General features: G+C 42.8%; 1 protein-coding gene across 1 annotated transcript in view; it reads left to right on the top strand.

The window, feature by feature from the left end:
* Positions 1–19185, top strand: part of LOC104515778 (fibrillin-1) — a gene marked incomplete at its 5' end in the record, with an annotated part of 54587 nt that overhangs the window by 17181 nt on the left and 18221 nt on the right. Inside the window, 17 exons of the mRNA XM_010159882.1 lie at positions 736–861; positions 2386–2508; positions 3047–3169; positions 4034–4198; positions 4570–4638; positions 4750–4875; positions 6053–6175; positions 6745–6903; positions 7830–7901; positions 10478–10603; positions 11137–11259; positions 14295–14420; positions 15202–15318; positions 15674–15802; positions 16063–16182; positions 16618–16743; positions 18732–18881. Of these exons, the coding sequence (XP_010158184.1) occupies positions 736–861; positions 2386–2508; positions 3047–3169; positions 4034–4198; positions 4570–4638; positions 4750–4875; positions 6053–6175; positions 6745–6903; positions 7830–7901; positions 10478–10603; positions 11137–11259; positions 14295–14420; positions 15202–15318; positions 15674–15802; positions 16063–16182; positions 16618–16743; positions 18732–18881 (2103 nt within the window). The remainder of the gene's footprint in view (positions 1–735; positions 862–2385; positions 2509–3046; positions 3170–4033; positions 4199–4569; positions 4639–4749; positions 4876–6052; positions 6176–6744; positions 6904–7829; positions 7902–10477; positions 10604–11136; positions 11260–14294; positions 14421–15201; positions 15319–15673; positions 15803–16062; positions 16183–16617; positions 16744–18731; positions 18882–19185) is intronic.

Raw genomic sequence — 19185 nt, 5'->3', positions numbered from 1 at the left:
ACTGTGACTCAAACTAGGGCCTGCAAGTGTTCTGTAAGCCCTCTGCCAAAGCACGTAGCATTCGCCCCGGTAGGCACTACCTTTGATTAGCCAGCCATGGACTTCTGCAGGCTCACACTGCCAGCCAGACTGTTGCAACAAGGAGGGTGTTTTGGTGATGGATAAAATTCCAGCTAGAGAGTAAGGGCCACAGTCTGGGTGAAAGGGCAGCGTACTCCAGTAGCAAGGCCGTTTTTCTCGTCAACCTGCAGTTTAGTTTTGATGGGGTTATTTTCACCTCAGTGCCACTTTTTGTCAGTGGTTTTGGGTGTTTGTCATGGAGACCACTTACTGCCATGTGTTTGCTCCTTGCACAGTAAACTTCTTTTTTCAGTGGCTGCCTCTAGGCTTTACTGTAACAGAAACAATAACTATAATAAAATGCACGTGCTCATTCTGAGTCTAAATGTGACCCTGTGTACTGCCTCCAATCGTTATTAACTGGGGCTACTTTAGGAGCCTGTGCCTCTTTCTGATGTTCCTTTTGGTTAGAAGCTGTATTTTCAACATGTCAGAAATACACCAAGCTGTTACACGTAATAGCCTCTGCACATAACTAGACTGCAGCTCCTTCTGCAGGTGTTCAGAGCTAATAGAATAATGAAGATCCTTGGGACACGGCATGCTTCAGCTGGAACAAAGGTGGGTGAGAAAACCATGCTTACTGTAACCCTGCAATTTCTCTTCCTTTTACAGACCTCGATGAATGCTCAGAAAACTTGAATCTCTGTGAAAATGGGCAGTGCCTCAATGCCCCGGGAGGATATCGCTGCGAATGTGATATGGGATTTTTGCCAAGTCCAGATGGGAAAGCATGTGAAGGTAATTCTCTGCAAGCTTTAAACAACACTCCACAAATTCTGCCTTAGTAGTATTTTATGTTTGAAAAATTTTACAATTGGTGGCAGTTGTGGTTGTATTGAGAACTGCATGAAAGTTGTCAGTAGTAGTTGCTTTTTTTCAGTTTATATGTTTATTAGGGGCCTGGAGGTGTTCATCTACCTATTGTATATAGAGAGAACAGCACTTTGGAGCTTATCTTACGTCGTGTTCCTTGTGGGTCTGATTGGTGATCCACATGGTGCTGTCAGCTGCCATTTCATCTTGGTCATTTGTGCCCACTTAATTTTATTCATACCAGTTAAACAGCGACGGTTGTTCCTTTGCCTTGGTGTATATGAAGCTGAAAAGCTCTGATTTGGTACTGAATACAGTGAACATGCTTTGAGGGCTTCTGAGAGGTGCACAGTCAGAGTCTGAAACCTTGCAGAAAGCTTATATGACCACACAAAAAAAAATATCCCATGAGTATTTGTTTAGTTTTGAAAGTGAGAGCTTTGCATCTTCAAAGATTCACAAAAACCAAATCATAACCATGTTACCAACATGATTAAGATCATATATTTGACTGTAACGTTTGAAATCCTCAGCTGATACAACACTAATCAATTAAGTCAGTCAAGAAGCAGCACCCATATCATCTGACATAGTAATAACTCACAGTAACTGGTATTTGATGGAGTTCATAAGTACATCACTATAAATAGGATTTTTTTCCCCTGAAAAGTGTTCTGTGTATTTTTTTTAATAATCTACCAAGAGAAATAATTTATGGGAGTGAATATTTGTGTAAACTAAAACAATCTTAGGTCTCATCATGTTTCATGAAACAATTTACTTTCAAACCTTTTAGCTAACTTTAAATAGCTTATACAGAGCTTAGCTCCTGTTGCTAAAACAGACTGTCCTGGATGCCTCAGATGTGTACGCTGAAGGCAGTATTTTAAGGTCCTTGGTAAACACACACTTTGCATTGTATCAAATTGGTTGTTCCTTGTGCGGTGCCTGCGGCATTCAGCAGATACTCGGTCAGGTGCAATGATTTGGACAAAAGGCACAGAAGTGAGCGCCGCTTGCCAAACATGAGATCTGTCAAATGCAGAAACATGAAGATGAGCATCAGGTTCAGCTTTGGGCACCAGCTTCTCCGTTACTGAGGTCCAGCTTTCTGCAGATGATTGCTGATTTAGAATAAACTTCATTTTTTAAAGCATAGCCCCTGCCATGTTTAATTTTGCTATTTGTCAGATTAGCCCACTAATAAACTGAGATTGTTTCTGGCGTGGCTTCCAGAGACACCGGAAAGAGCCTTTTGCCCAAAAAAGAGTTTATGGATTAGGTTCCTTAGGCTGCAAACAGAAATCTTGCACGTTGTTTTTCCTGGTCTTACGTGGTATGCGGGAGCAGTTGGCTTCCAGGTCCATGTTTTCTGAACCTTTTTCCAGTTCTCTGTATCTTAAAATGATAAGGAAACCTCCTATTTTTCCTGTCCTGTTCCTCTCTCAGATATCGATGAGTGCTCACTTCCGAACATCTGTGTCTACGGTACTTGTCACAACCTCCCTGGGCTTTTCCGGTGTGAGTGTGAAGTGGGCTACGAGTTGGACAGAAGTGGTGGGAACTGCACAGGTACAGATAATTTTGTTATAACACGCTTTTTAATGTTCTGTGGCTGTCGTGGTCAGTTCCTTAGGAGATTCTTTGAAAAAGCTGTACAAATCAGACTGGATATAGGAAAATACAGACTTCCCTACTGTGTAACACAGGATTCTCCTTCTTGCCTCTTTCCCCTTCTTTGTCAACCTCTGATACGTTGTTGGCTTAAGAGAATTAGGGGAAAAACTCCACTGTCTGTCCACATCTCACAGGCAGAGATGTGTTGTGCCTTGTAGTTTCCTCACAGTACTGGATGGTAAGCTGTGTATTTTTCCCTTAAGTATTAGTACTTTATGTGAATTTTAGTTCATAAATTGGTTTTCCAGGAAAAACACTTTTCTTTTACCCCCATGAAATGATGAATTCATCTCAGACTAGCGTTCCTCTAAAATGTGTATGTATTTTCTGAAGCTTTCTGGAGATCAGTGACTCATAACTAATGGCTTTGTGGTGGTCAGCGTATCACACTGCCCTCGAGTATTTACTTACTACGTGCTGGTTTTTCTTGCAGACGTTAACGAATGTGCAGATCCCACGACCTGCATTAGTGGCACATGTGTGAATACTGCTGGTAGTTACACCTGTGAGTGCCCTCCTGATTTTGAGCTGAATCCCACCCGAGTTGGATGCGTTGGTAAGACCACTCCTTATGTTATTTACCAGTCAAGTTGCACAGAGGGGCTGCAAGGCCAACTGCTTAGGAAGAAAGTCACAGGTTATGGAAAATGGATGGAACAGGCTCTCCAACTCCCACTCCACTGCCCCTGGCTTAGAAGTTGTAATAGCACAGCGGGAGTATGTCCAGAGTGGTGGAGCATGCCAGCAGTGCCCAGCTGCCAGAACCAACCCCTTGGGGCTTGTTACAGCTGGCTACAATTTACAGCAGGCATGAGACGATTTTGAATTTTGACAGGCTTAAACCAACATCCAGCTGGCCCCAAGATGGCAGGCGAATGCAGATGCTGCATAAAGCCACCCATGCTCTTGGAGCACTGAGCGCGGCTTGGCTAGGTGCAGCTTCGTGACTGATGGAAATCGTGTTGTATAAGGGTCCAACTGCTTAGTAATCCTCTGATATTTTTTGGCTTTTGTTGGTTTAAGAGGGCGTAGGAATGCTCCTCAAATTCAAATGTATTTGAAATTCCTAACGTTTAGTAAGTGCTTTCATGCTTCTTAACCTCAAGGAGGGGAGAAAGCAGTGTGTTTCTGGAACTGGCAGGGTGTACGAATGACAGGTGAAAATGTGAATCAAAACAAGGCAAGGCCTGGCTGAAATGCTGAATAAATTCCCTACTTTGTGCAAAGTCTGACAAAGCCAAGGGGTGGGGCACCACCGTCCTTCTAAGTGGGAAAAGCTGGACCCTTCTGAAGAACACATTACCTTCTTTGGCTGTTCTGCGAGAAATGAGAGCCATCTGAAAGTCGCCCTCGTGCTGAGATGATGCGTGGTGTTCTCCTCTCCCTAAGATGTGTTTGTTGTTGTGTGCGTTCTGAATAGATACACGATCTGGCAACTGCTACCTGGACATTAAAACTCGGGGAGATAACGGTGGTACCTTCTGCAGCAATGAGATCGGAGTGGGCGTTTCCAAGGCCTCCTGTTGCTGCTCCCTGGGCAAAGCCTGGGGAGTTCCCTGTGAACACTGCCCGCCTGTGAACACAAGTAAGTCAGCTTCCCTGGTTTAGGCACAATGGTAAAATGTGTTTGTTGGATTTTTTTCTAATTTAGCCAGGTAACTCAAATACTGGTGTAATCATTTATTGTGTACAAGCAGGAGACAGGTTTCCACTGGTCTTAACAAAAACTTTACTAGATTGTTTAGCCAGAGTATAATCATCACTGTTGAGAGTTTTCTGTTAAAAAAACTACATTATGAAATGGAAGAGCTTTTGATCTTACAGTGTGAAACCTAATGTTTGTGTGTGGCTGCTTTGTTACTTTACATTTAAATCACCTGTAATCACCTGATTACATTTTCAAAAGCAATCACGTGTTCCTACTATTTTAGGTTCATAAATCTATTTTGTTTTCAGCTGAATATAAGGTTCTTTGCCCCGGAGGGGAAGGATTCCGACCAAATCCTATTACAGTCATATTAGAAGGTAACGTTTATATTTTCCAACATTTACGTGTCTGAAATTATGAAACTCTTTGGTGAGTGTTGTTTTTCATGGAAAATCATTAATGAAATGTTTCTGGTTTTGTTTGAATAGATATTGATGAATGTCAAGAACTGCCTGGACTTTGCCAAGGAGGAAAATGTATTAATACCTTTGGTAGCTTCCAGTGTCAGTGTCCATCAGGGTACTACTTGAACGAAGAGACTCGAGTGTGCGATGGTACGTACCCTTCCCTTGACTAGGCTTATGCTTGTATTCTTAGAAAATGGTGACGTGTCAGCATGCAGAAGAATTAATCTGTCCTTGAAAAGGAACATAACCAGACCAAGCAACGTAAAGATTAAGGGTGGGAAGATTGGTACGAGTTGAAGTCTTGCATTAAGAAAGAGGCAATTTTCTTTCTTGTCCATGTTGAAATACATGTAAATTTTTGTTTAAAATTATCAGATTTTGATCAAAAACAGAAAGCCCAACATTTTTTCTTTAAGTAAAACGTCGTTTACTAACCAGCTACACAGAATAGCTGCTTGACAGTGAGTAATGAAGGTAAAGAGCAAACTTGCCCCATGAGTCTTCTGGGCTAGTTAGTGTGTCCATGCCTTTTTTCCACTGCTCATTTTGTCTCCTCATCTCAATTTCCAATTGAAAATACTGACTGTACTGCAAACCATCTTCCTTCCCCTAGCACAGTCAGTATTACATGTTGATAACATTACATGCAACTGTCAGGTTGTACTGCATATAAAGCTTTAAGTTATCCATCAGGTCCTTAAGTTTCCCATTGCCCAGGCTGACTTCAGCCTTCCAGACTGTTAATATATTGCCTGTGATGTGCCAAACGCTGCAGAAATACAGATGATTCAAGTCCTTAATTAAGGTTGAACCAAAGTACTTACCCATATTGTGCTCATGTAGCTCAACAAATGTTGAAGAGAAAATCTACCTCTCTGTTTTTCCTTAGTGGTGTGTCAAAGATACCTTGAAATGGTATGGCTAGTGAAACACATGGGAACTTTTAGGAACTGTTTTGCATTGGTCTTGTGTTTGGGTTTGGTTGGGGTTTTTTAAAGAAAGGTTAAAGTCTAATGATGAAGTAAACGTGGTATCGTGTTGGGTAAGCTGCTCCCTTTCCTGGTCAAACAGACCTGTCAGTCTGTGTTAGCATCACTACTTACTGAGATGGGCACTCCACAGGGAACAACTTTGGTTCTCCTCCAGATCTGGGAATCCAGAATGGATGAGATCCTCGAAGACTTTTTTTGTGCAAAAAGGTGCAAACCCCAGATTTCTGTCTCTGAGCTGCCTAGGCATATCAGAGTTCCATCTTCGTGTCACAGCCAGGCTTTCCAATGAGAAAGCTTCTGTGGCCACTTACTGCCTCTTTGTTCTCTTCTAGATGTGAATGAGTGTGACACACCTGGCATTTGTGGACCTGGCACATGTTACAATACCGTTGGGAACTACACCTGCATCTGTCCTCCTGATTACATGCAAGTCAATGGAGGAAACAACTGCATGGGTACGGGTTGTTTGGTTGGGCTTGTTTTAAAGCTTAGTGGTTTGAAAGCTTTTTAAAGCTTTGGGGCAGGGCTTCACTGGGCACAAATCAGAACTGTTTCTCTGCATTTAGTTATACAGGAATTAACTAAATGAAAGATCAAGCTTCTTTCATGAATTTTATTAATAAAGCAAAGCAGATCTTTCAGTATCTCATCAGAATTTCTCCTATGATTTTATATTTTCTGTGTTCATTCCTTCAAGTTTCACTTCAGCTTTAAAAGCTCCTATGTGTGAAACACTACCAATATTACGCAGACTTCACAGAAGGAAGTCACAAACTGTGTACAGTTCTTAGGGACAACCATGAACAAGCTCATGGTGTTGGGCTAAAGGCCAATATTAAAACCTTTGATGAGTTTGAACCTAGGGACAAGCTGTTCTGTAGTATTCTACAGTGCTGCAGCATCTGCTTGACAGGGCTCTAAAAAAAGTACATATTTGAAGGTGGTATCTCCTAAACCCTTCAGGTAGATCATCATCCATAAGAGTTGCTAGTGTATTGGCCTGAGTTTTTCTTCATTTTCACAGATATGAGAAGAAGTCTGTGTTACAGAAATTACTACGCTGACAATCAAACCTGTGATGGTGAGCTGCTCTTTAACATGACCAAGAAAATGTGCTGCTGTTCCTACAACATTGGACGTGCGTGGAATAAGCCTTGTGAACAGTGTCCTATCCCGAGCACTGGTATGTTGTTGCAGGGCAAAGCTATTTGAAAGCCTTGGTAACGTCATCATTACTATTGGTGGGTGTAACGTTGTTAGAGATGCTACGTCTTTGTCTGCTCTTCTGTGGCTAAAATGGAAGGATTCATTCCTTTTTTGGCCTGGAGGTGATCAGCGCTCGTCACAATGCAGGTGTATGTGGAGTGTTTTGTGTTCATGCTGCTGGGCCTTGCCTGCTTTGTGACAGTTTCCCTGGCTGAGAGACTTGATGCTCTATATTGCTTAATCTGTCTCTTTGCAAATGCTTCTTGATCCAGCGTTGAGGCACTGACCAAGGTTTTACTGGTACTGCTCCAACAAACACGGTGTCTGCAGTGCTGTGCCTCGACTGCTGATTGCCACATAGGGCCATTGTGGTAGCTGTGGGTTTACACAGGTACCTTGGTCACCTCTGAGGCTGATCTGTGTCAAGCAGCTAAATGTAAGATGTAGGAGTTTCTGTGGTAATTTTATGGGCATACAGGACTCTTCCACACCGGGTAAGACTGCAGAGGCGAGCCCAGGACATCCCACTCTGGTTGAGGTTTGCCTCAAGGACAAAATTCTAGACACTTACTTGAATTACTTCCAACTCACGGTTCAGGTTTTTAAAACTCAGATCTGGACTGGTACACAAAAAATGTAAGCACAGGGATAAGCCTATGCAAAGCAAAATCAGCACGTGATCCCAAGCCCTCTGTATCTTCTTATTTGCTGATTTCAGTGGCCTTTGAGTGAGCACCCAAGTGCATATGGAGCGCATCACACGGTGAGCCTTGGGGAAGGGTCTGCCTACCTTTGTGCAGGTGGTGCAAGAGTAGAAGAATTTTCTTGGACAAAGAACATACTGAATTTTTGACTGCGATTCATTCCAAATGCTTTAATCACTGCTTTGTCTTCCTGGTGCAGATGAATTCTCCACACTCTGTGGAAGTCAAAGGCCTGGCTTCTTCATTGACATTTATACAGGATTACCAGTTGGTGAGTTCTGCTTTCTGTTTTCAACTAAATTCCATGCCACCTCTGCCCAGGGAAGAAGGAGGTTTGTTTTCCCCATCATTTTTTTCATGGGAGGAATAACTGACAGAACAATGTAATGGAGTTCAACCCTTCCTTGAAGTCTTGAGTCTGCAAACTTCCTGCCTAGCTCCTCCTAGCTGGCAGCAATGATAATTGCTGCTTGTAATCAAGGCAACATAAAGCTCCAAAGAAACTGTAATCAGACCTGCATGAGCAGGGCACAGATACTGAGAATAAGAGGTCTGGGAGTAAGGCCAACCAGCATTTGGTCTGAGAGGAATTAGGGATCTTTCCTTCGAACTAAAGCAGAGATTTAATCTGACATTTCACATCAGTCCCCCTGTGTATTGGTTTGACACAAAAATCCCTTTTTTCTGCTCAGCTGGAATATTTCTCACATATGTGATTGTGTGTAACATTTGAATTGTGAGTAACAAATTGCAAAACAAAGAGAGGGAGAGAATGAGGAATTCTAAGAAAAGGAATTGATTAAATCCATAATGGGACTCCTTTTTGGGTTTATTCACACAAAAATGCAAACAAGAAGCAAATAATGTGCCCTGTAACAAACAGAGGCAGCACATAGAGAGTAACCAGGTGCTTTAGCGTCGAGCTGTTGTTGTGTTCAGCTAGTTAGATGGAAGTATTTCTAGCAAAGTGGGGAATGTAAATTTTAAAGAAGTTACAGAAATGTACAGTATTTATTATTTACGAGGTAATTTCTCAGAAAATGACCCCTTCTGGCTATTAGCATTAGCCCAAATTGCTGCCGAGTCCACTGGCGGTGCTCGGGCCGTTCATCAGCATCAGCAGGGAGGCCTTGGCTCGTGCTGACGTGCACTGGTACAAGCTGCATCTGCAGCAGCTGATGAATGTGCTGGGGGTGTTGCAGTCTGCTCTGCCTGCCCTGCCACCTCGTAAGAGCAGTGCGCTTCCAGGAGCCAAGGGAAACAGAAGGCCCATCCCTCAGAGGCCACCAGTGCATCCCAGTACGTGCAGAGCTGCGGGGAGACTGGTGCACAGAGCTTTACGCCCTGCGGATCACGGGATGTCCCTACTGCTTTGGGGTGGGGGCAGGTCTCGCTAGGTTGTGACACTCACCCTGCTGCTTTTGCAGAGGTGTTGCTCCTGTCCCTTAAATCTGTAGGCACAGGGCACGGGAACAAGGTAGCACCCAGTCTTCAGGGACATTCTGTGTACCCAGTAATATTTGGTACAGTCCTTTCATGATGTTACTTTTCTCCTTGGATTAAAGTTCTATATATCAGAATTAAATATCTTGTAGGCCCCTTGAAGGGTCCAACAAGAAAGCAGGGGAGGACTTTTTACATGGACCTGTAGTGACAGGACAAGGGGTAACGGGTTTAAATTGAAAGCGGGGAGGTTTAGATTGGATATCAGGAAGAAGTTCTTCCCGGAGGCACTGGGACAGGTTGCCCAGAGAAGCTGTGGATGCCCCATCCCTGGGAGTGTCCAAGGCCAGGCTGGATGAGGCTTGGAGCAACCTGGTCTAGTCGAAGGTGTCCCTGCCCATGGCAGGGGGCAGGGAACTGAATGATATCTAAGGTCCCTTCCAACCTAAACTGTTCTATGATATTTACTCCAGGTAGTTATTTCAGAGACAGAAGTATTTCTGCTTTTACTCATCCCTTGTATAATCAGAAGACTCAGAATTACAGAATCTAATATAGGAAATGAAGGGTTTGGTAGAGCAGCAAAATTAAAAAAAAACCCACATTATCTGATAGAAATTCATGTTACCCGACAATTTTCCCCCATATCCTTTGTCTTGTGCACATCAGTGCATGAGGCAATTTTTACTAAAGGGAGAGGCTTTGGGCGAGTCTCTGATCTCTTTCACGTTGTCGGAATATAAGAGATCTGTAACTTAAGGACCCAATAGACAAGACACATAATTGTAATAGCAGCTGGGATTTTTAGCTGCCAAAATCCGTTAACTCAGGTGTATATAGAGCATTGGCAAACCCAGTCTGCCTGGCTTAACCAATCTAATTAATCATGGCATGCTGGCAGCACTTCAGATGTTACCTGGCATTGGCGCTTTCAAACTGTTACATAAAAACTTGAAAGTCTTTTCAGATTAACAAGGATAAAATAGTGCAAAACTAATTCTGACAGGTGTTTACATTTAGTCGTGCTCTCCTGTATCAAAGCAAGGACCGTTACGTTGGCTCTGTTGGGCTCTTCCCAATAACTCCCCTGTAACAGCCGGAAAGGTGAGGAGTTTCATGAGGGCTGCAGGTGGGAGCCATGAGGAGGGACACGTGCCATCCTCTGCATTCCTAAGGGGAAGGATGGATCTTGGCTACAGTGAAGAGTCAGAACCTGAGGAAAGAGGAAATACCTGTGTTTCCAGGGTTTGGAATGACTCGCTGTCTGTTGCAGTTGGGAACATTCTGATGCTTACACCATACATTTGATAATTCTCTCAAGGATAAGTGCTTAAGGACATACTCTGCAGCAGCAGATTTCATGAAGTGCTGTTTACAAATATTTAAAAACATTTCTTCCTGCAGATATTGATGAATGCAGAGAGATTCCTGGAGTGTGTGAAAATGGGATCTGTATAAACATGGTTGGCAGCTTCCGATGCGAGTGTCCTGTGGGTTTCTTCTACAACGACAAGCTACTGATCTGTGAAGGTAGAGTGCTGATCTCCTTCGGAGAAATGGGGTTTAACCAGCTGGGACTTCAGACACTGACAAATCTGATACAGTTGTAAATCGTCCTTCATGAGGAGGAATTACCAGTATCAGTGTAGTAAGTCTGTGTTAATGAAGACTTTTTTAATTCTTCAGAAGATACCAGATTTTCCATAAGACAGCTAAGGCCTTGAAGGAGCGTGAGTCAGCAGTCATGGGGAGAAATGTTGTTTTTCATATTTGATAGTAAAGCCAAGAAAAGAGTAGTAGTCTTGGGTCAGATCATGAGCACAACTTTTTTTAATTCCAAGATCTTGTTTTTCTAAGGAAACAAAGATTTCTGTAAATAATATAAACACATGATAATTTTTTTCCAATTAAAACATTTCCTAACATTGTATTAGTCAGTTGAATGGAGTAACTGAAGACAGCAGTATGAGTTAAATAGGAATGAATTTTACAAATGGAGCGTATGGGTTTGGGATCAAGTGCCAGCTTACCATAACAATCCAATTCCCTTTTTGTGTTGACAGATATCGATGAATGCCAGAACGGACCAGTGTGTCAGCAAAACGCAGAATGTGTCAACACAGCTGGTAGCTACCGTTGTGACTGTAAACCTGGCTACAGGTTCACATCAACCGGCCGCTGCACTGGTGAGAACTCTGGCTTCTTTGTGTGAGGGTGTGCAAAAAGCAGTGGGTTTTAGAAGAGGTCTAAACTAGCCTACCTCCCTCTTCAGAAAGATGGTATACTGGGAGATGATCTGGGCTCCAAAAACCCTCCTCTTAAAGCCTTTCAGGGTATCCCCATCAACATTCTGTTAATGCCCAGAAGACTGAAGGGGCCCATCCCATGGGAGTGTAAATGAGAATTAATCACCTGAGTAGGTGTTTGTCTTCCACTTTATCCCTCCAACCTCAAACATTTTTCATTCACCCCTGTCTTACGTAAGGAGAGAAGACCAATTGGTCCACTGCTTTTTAACTACTTTCTGACACTAAAAATTCAGTTGTGATCCTCACAAGGACCTTCTTCTGCATAAATTCTTTGATTTTCATTATAATTTGCTAAATATGTTTTAGCAGTTTATTTGCCACTTACATTTTTACAAATAAATCAGTGCTTGCTGGGGTCTCTGCTGGTAAGGTGGGCTTATCTGCTAGGCTGCATGCAGTAACTAACTTAAAAAGTTTATTGTTAAACTTCCTAACTTTTCTGGGGATTTAAACATTAAACATGAATATTGAAGGTTATTTTTAAATATTCACTGAGTGGGACTACAGTTCTGTAATCTATTTGCTCTTTCTCCTAATATCATAATCCAAAGGGGCATTCATGTTATCTTGAGTGCTTGAAGAATTGCAGAGATTTTAAAGGCTGCTGTGAGCCAAGCAGCTGTAAATATTATATACATTTCTGAACAAAATAATAATTACAAAGGAAACTGGTAACATTTTCCTTGGGTTTTTTGCTTCTGGGTACTTGAGTTTTAGGAAGTGGAATTTTCCCTGCAGTGCAGTTTTGCATTGTTTCATGTGACCCCTGAGGGAAAAGGGTGTAGGGGCAACCAGTCACTCCTATGAGAACTAAACCTTTTGTTTTGTTAAGCTATGCAGTGGCACATGTAAATATTCAATATGTTCCTAATCTAATTGTTGTTGTTATGGGTTCGTTACAGCAGTACAGGAAGAGCCAGGGAAGGTTCTGATACGGGTTACAATACCCAACATGAAATAGCACCAACAGTAATACTTCCCTGTATTTTGCCCTTATTTTATATTTAGTGAAAATAAAGTTACACAATTAGAGTCCAAATAGAAGTGGTTGATAAAGTACTTGATCCAGCAAAGGAAGGAAATTCCCAGCGGCTCTGCTGAGAGTGAAGGGTTTAAAGCACCTTTGCAGTATTGGATTAGTCGTGCTGCTGCTTGGAAAACGATCACACCCCAGCAGTTTTCATGCTGTAGAAGCAAAACTGATGGATCAGAACCACTAATACCACGAGTACTGCATTTATCTTGCTATCCAAATAGCATTCTTCTGGCGCTTTCTTTTGTGGTATAATAAAGAATTCTTCATATAAACTCTTTTTTATCATTTAGGACAATTCTACCTCCCAATTTTTTAAAAACTCATCATGTTCTCTTTTACCCCAAAACAAGTGACTTTTCCGTGGGACTTTAATTCACTATTCATGTGCCCACAGAGCACCAAAGCCAGTCAGAGTTTATCTTTCATCTCTACTCTCCCGAGCTGAGAGGATCAGGAGTTCTTAATACAGCATGTTACTCCCCACTATTGGTTTCTTTTCTGCCTCCTTTAGACTTCAACTAACAGCAGTGTCATTAATAGCATTGGTCTTCAGTGAACACCCACTCAAAGTTACCAGTGGCCCCAGTTGTGTCCCAGTTCATCCTGGGAACAGGGGCTGTTGGGATTGTCTATATTCTAAGTAGAGAGGCATCAGAGGCAGGAAGACAAGATTTAGTACATGAAGTTCTTTGCAGTTAGGAACAACTTGACTCTTAGTTTTGCGATGAATTGGGGATGGTTTGGTAAGAAACTGCGGCTGCTTCGTGTAGACTGCATGTAAAAGAAAAATACTGAACAGTAAAATCGAATTGATTCCCGTACAAGCTCATGGCAGCACCTCAGTTCTCATGTTTTGGAGCTGCAGCAGACAAAACGCCAGGAAGCATATTGAATCAAACCAGCTCGTGTGGGTGATGAGGCCAAAGACAGACCTCCTTTGATTCATGTTTCTGGTTTGTTACGGAAAAAAAATGTGCTGGACAGCAAACATTTGGTTCTGTGACATTTCATTTTACTTACTGTCGATAGGATCCTGGACTCCTCATGAAAGCATCTGTAACAAGAGTAGCAGGAAGCGGTCAGCTCTCGAGCGAGCGTAATAAACGTCCTGCTATTGTAAGGCAGCATATCACAGGCTGGCAGGATGGCTTTCCCCATCTCTCTGCAGAATTCTGCAACTGAGTCTTTGCTGCTGTTGGCAAAATGCTTTCTGACTCCATCCAGCGGTAACTCTTCTTGCTGTTTGAGCTTCGTCAGGTTTACAGGATCATCACGCTGCCCGAGGCACGGATGCTACCACCCATTTGTATACATGTTCCCATCTTATCTCTGCGCAATGAGTAGATCAACCTGCAGTACTCACAGTTTTATCTCTGTGAGCTTTGTGAGAAGAGTGGGGGATTCATCTTCCTTCCTGTTTTGTCTGATTTCGGAGAGTTTGGGCTATAATCAAACATAGCTAAAAGCAGGCAGTTGCTTTCATGAGAAGGATATAAGCTGTGATTTGTACGTGGCTTTCATATCTGCTGCATAGTCAAGGTAGAGCGCTCAGCAATCTCCCTGTACGGTTTCATGTCATTGATTGTGCTTTTCAAAGCCATGGTGATATGCTCTCCCTCCGGCAACAGCTTGTGTTTGGTAAGGATAATTTTTATGCTAAAGTTTTTTCAGCCCAAACGTTGGGAAAGGTGATTTACAAGCAAAGAGCCCCTTTTCTGCCATTCACTTAGTAATGCTTTTGTCATTAAAAAATTTAAAAATAGTATTTTAAATTAGGGCCATGCACTGGATTCTAACTATCATGGTTGCTGCTAATGCATCTTTCTAGCCCGGTAGTTTAGAAGCCTTAAGTTTCCCTGTAACTCTTTGTTTTCAGATCGGAATGAATGTCAAGAAATTCCCAATATCTGCAGCCACGGGCAGTGTATCGACACTGTTGGAAGTTTCTACTGCATTTGTCACAATGGATTCAAGACCAATGATGACAGAACAATGTGTATAGGCAAGTACATAAAATTAAGCTGTGCTTTGGCTTCCATTCGTGTAGTTATTAAGTCTATCCTCTCTGTTATAAGGCATTGCATTACAAGAACTGAGACTGTGAGGCATTTACCACCAGGCAAAGGTGCAAAACCAGCATAGTTGGCAATTAGGAAGCTGATAATGAATGCAGAACATCTCATTACAGCAGAGTGAACCTTTAAAAATACATATCCTGTCGAACTGATAATGCTTTCATTTTTCAGGAAGACGTTCCATTCTTAGAATTTTCTGAAGCGTTTTGTCTCATTTATTCCTGTAGGCAAGGAATTTAATGGATGAATTGCAAGGCAGCAATTGTATACAGCCTACTCGTTAACAGAATAAGTGCAGGGTAGATTTCGTGCCAGAAAAGTGCCGTTTTCAGAAACAGAGTCATCTTCATAAGGAAGGAAATTCTGCATTTAACCTGTTCGCAGCTGTTATCTGTTAGTGTAGTGTCTTGTCTGAGCATGACGAGGAGATTTCAGAAAGCTTATGATTAGGGATAGCTTTGAACTCCTTTGGGATGGGTGAGGTAGGAGCCACAGTAACATAAATGGTTGTTGGACCCTTGATTATTTTTGTAGATGTTAATATCAAGTGTATAAACCTGTGTAAAATCATCTTTTTGGGAATACGACAATCATTTTCCCTCCATTCTATTGGCAGTGGATTATTTCTCTTGCCTCTGGGATAGGTACAGACTTCCCTTTCCCCATCAGTGATTAAAATTCTTGCTGTTTCTTTTTGGTTCTTTGTAGATATTAACGAATGTGAGAGAGACGCTTGCGGCAATGGAACCTGCAGAAACACCATTGGCTCCTTCAACTGCCGCTGCAATTTGGGCTTCATCCTCTCACACAACAACGACTGCATAGGTGAGGAGTGCTGAGACCCCTTACATCTTTCTAAGACTCTCTACTTCTAGTGCAAGTACCATGAGTACCATCTTCTCTGTTGAGTTAGGACTGCCCCTTGCGTGGTCTGCGTGATTAAAGATGAAACCCGATTTCTTCACTCTGAAACGGCCTCTGTGATTATGCACTCCTCCCTTTTCCATCGCCACTTAAACGCCTGTGTGTGAAATAGGACATTCCTTTTTTTCGTATTGCAACAGGGATTATTTATATGTTATCAGTTACTGTGCCAGTAGAGTGGAAACAGAAATCTCACCTACCCAATTTCACTCGTTGCAGGTGCTTGTTACATATCTTTCGATGTTATTTTTCTTAGATGTGGACGAGTGTGCAAGTGGAAATGGAATGCTCTGCAGGAATGGTCAGTGTGTGAACACCATCGGGTCCTTCCAGTGTCTTTGCAATGATGGCTACGAGGTGGCTCTGGACGGAAGGACTTGCATTGGTGAGTGGTTTCTTTTAGGGTAGAAGAAAGCACAGCAAACCTTGAGGAGATAGTCTTCGTTAAACAGTAGAAGAGGTCAGAGAGAACTGTTACACTGTTGTCATTGTACCTAGCAGAAGAAAACAAGGACAAAAGGACAAGAAGAGGACCCTTCTGCTCCTGGGAAGTTCCACCATGGAACCAAAATTAAAGCAGCCTCAGCCACAGATTTATTGAGATAACAACAATATCTCAAATAAACTGTCTTTCTTTTCTTTTAGATGTCAATGAGTGTGCACTGGAGCCTGGAAAATGCTCACCGGGCACATGTCAGAACTTGGATGGGTCATTCAGATGTATCTGTCCTCCTGGATATGTCCTGCAGAATGACAGATGTGAAGGTGTGTATGGGCAAATCCTCCCTCTGTCCCATTTCCTTGCTACTCACGCTTGTTACCACTTCCCTCTGCATCTAAGCATATGTAATGTTCAGTCTTTCGTGGCAGTGTGCAGCTCTGAACTGTAGCCACTGGCAAGTCACTTCCCAGAAAACGTTTCACCAACTAGAACTCCCTGGTCTGATCCCAAGAAAAAGCTAATCCCAGGCTGTTCGGTTGATGGTACATTGCTGAGGTTTGCCCACTGCATGAGGATTTGGAAACTAACCCTGGATTTTGCACCTGGATTTCTCGTTCCTCTTTCCGTCTGTCCCTCTTTGACCTTTTTGTTGTTCAGACCTATTAGATACCAGTGATGAGGTAAGGTTACATTTTACATGGCACAGCTGCCAGCGTGGACATCTTCATTTCTCATCTTTTTAATTACTTCTCTTACAGACATTGATGAGTGCGTGGAACAGCCAGAAATTTGTGCCCTAGGCACGTGCAGCAACACTCCAGGCAGTTTCAAATGTCTGTGTCCGGAAGGCTTTGTGTTGTCTTCCACGGGAAGGCGATGCCAAGGTAAGTTCATTCCTGATTTCTGGCACTGCAGAATTTGTTTGCTGTTTTATAAAAGCCTTATTAGCTGCCTGTTTCTAATATAATGAGAAGACTCTGGACTCAGACAGTGTTTTTCACAAGGAAAACATGATAATTCTGTAGTCTGGGCCAGGTTCTGTCTTGCCCTAACATCTGTTTGTCATTAAAGAGGACACTGCAATAAAAGGGGCAAACGCAATGTTAAATGCAGCAGGTTAAGTGGAGAAATTGTTGCCCTGCAGCCCTTTCTTGCACCCCTGGAAGAAACGTTGAGGGTACCTGGACTTTGTATAGACTGTGACATGCCTTGACACGGAGACGGAGCACGAGCACAGGCAGAAAGTGATGGCAGTGGACTGCTTAAAGGCAACATTTCCAGGAATAAGGCTGCTCTTAGCACTTATCAAATTCTCCATAACGCTTGTTATACACTATTCCTCTCCCCAGATGTGTGGGTGGACAAAAGATAGATGGAAAAAACACGCAAATGCTGTCGTGTGGACAATAATTACCTATCTGTTTAGAAAAGTCTGAAGCATTTTTTGGCTTCTAGATTACAGCATGCACTGTTCAGAGCCTAAACATGGGCACCAAGACAGAGGTCAGGTGCTAAAAGCTTTAATGAAAAGCCCCAGGTTGGTTTGTTTTGTGGATAAAGAACGAGCACAGCAAATTAAGGAGCGAGTTATTCTAAAAGTTTTGAAAATGATTAAATACATTCATCGTTAAATGTCCTATACACAGTGTGCACAGTGGGAACCACTGATGAGTAAGACCTTTATAAGGACCTCTGTAATTATGCTTGGCACAGCGTGGTGATGCTTGTTGACACCATAGTGAGTTCTTCACTTCACAGTGGGCTAAATGAAACTGTGGTTTTGGTAAAAAATGAATCCAACCTGCTGCAAACATTCATCCAAGTCTCCAAACCACCATGCAGTTTGGCTCAGTTACTTCACTCAGCTTCAAGGAAGCGGCATGGCTGGTTGAGCTGTGCTTTTTGTAGCTTATATAAATGAGGTTTCTTCAGTCTGAGGGTATTGTTCTCTTCAGGTAAGGAAAAAAAAGCATAGAAAACCCCCAAGGAACAAATTCCTAAAAAAGAATTGTGCAGCCTGATCTTCTTTATGAAAACAGCCGACTTTCACACGTGAAGTCAGAGGAGTATGCACACTTGTGTGCGTGCACTTTGTGTGCTTCTCCCCATCCCCTGAAGACTGTTGTCCTTCAAGTACCTCAGGCCAAATGAAGTTTTTTTTAAAACTTCCCATTACCTAGGACTTCTGTAAAATCTGGACCTCGCCCAGCATTGATGCTGCAGCCGGAAAACTGGATGAGCAGCTGCTTCCACAACTGCCCTGTTGCTGTCCCCCTGCCAAGGCAGGGAGCTGCCAGCTCTCTGCCTGCTGGGTGCTTGTGGTCTGGGATCTCAGCTCCGCTCCAGCATCCTGCTTACCCAGCTGAAGGGAGTAAAATGTAGTGCCACTGGGCCACTTTTCTTTGCGTGTGTGTGTGCCCCAGGGAAGAATGGGGAAGGAAAGCGCTATTGAAAATTGCCTCTCGTTTTAACACTACGCAGTATTGTCGTTGCAAGTTGATTAAAATCTCTTGACTCAAGTGATTCCTACTAATAATGGGATAAGAATAAATTAAGCTAATACTCCATTTTTACAACAAGGAGTGAGGATAAGAGGGGAGTACGGTCCTCCCACCTCTGCTGGACAAAAGAGAAATCCTTTTCCATGACTGGAACAGGACACTCTCCCATAGCCTTCCTTTGCTGCAGTAGAGCGCTCCCCTCCCTGTTCAGCCCTTCCCCAGTGAGAGACAATAATGTCCTTCTTCGTAGACTCAGATGGTAGTTGGGTATTCTGTTAGGGGGGTCCTGTAATTTTGCAATTAATACCTCTAAGTGAAAACTGTGCCAGAGTAGCCCTAACTGCTCATAACAAGTTTTTTTCTCTACGCAGATCTGAGAGTAAGTTACTGCTTTACCAAATTTGAAGATGGGAAATGTTCTGTGCCGAAGTCCCGAAACCACTCCAAGCAAGAGTGCTGCTGCGCCTTGAAGGGACAGGGATGGGGAGATCCCTGTGAACTCTGCCCAGAGGAAGCAGATGGTGTGTTATCGACTGGGTTACCTTCCTGTCGTGATAGCTTCTCAGAACTGAGAAATGATTGAGATTCTTATAGGAAGGAATTAGGAAAAATAATTTTCAAGACGTGTTTAACCCTAACAACTGTCATTGCTTGCTGTACAGCAGATGCCACTGCAGTCTCAAAACCCATATTCCTTGCATTGTCCAGTCTCAAGCGTATTCCTGGTTTGCTTCTAGGTTTGTCAGTGTGATGAGGTGCTGAGTATTTTGCTCTGGAAGTGTCCCATACTGAAAGTGGAAAGCAGTAGGTCCTTGGTAGGCTCTG

The sequence above is a fragment of the Eurypyga helias genome, unplaced genomic scaffold, assembly GCF_000690775.1.
Source record: "Eurypyga helias isolate BGI_N326 unplaced genomic scaffold, ASM69077v1 scaffold40689, whole genome shotgun sequence".
Classification (NCBI taxonomy): domain Eukaryota; kingdom Metazoa; phylum Chordata; class Aves; order Eurypygiformes; family Eurypygidae; genus Eurypyga; species Eurypyga helias.
Note: the sequence above shows the minus strand (reverse complement) of the source record. Positions and strands in the feature narration are given on the sequence as shown.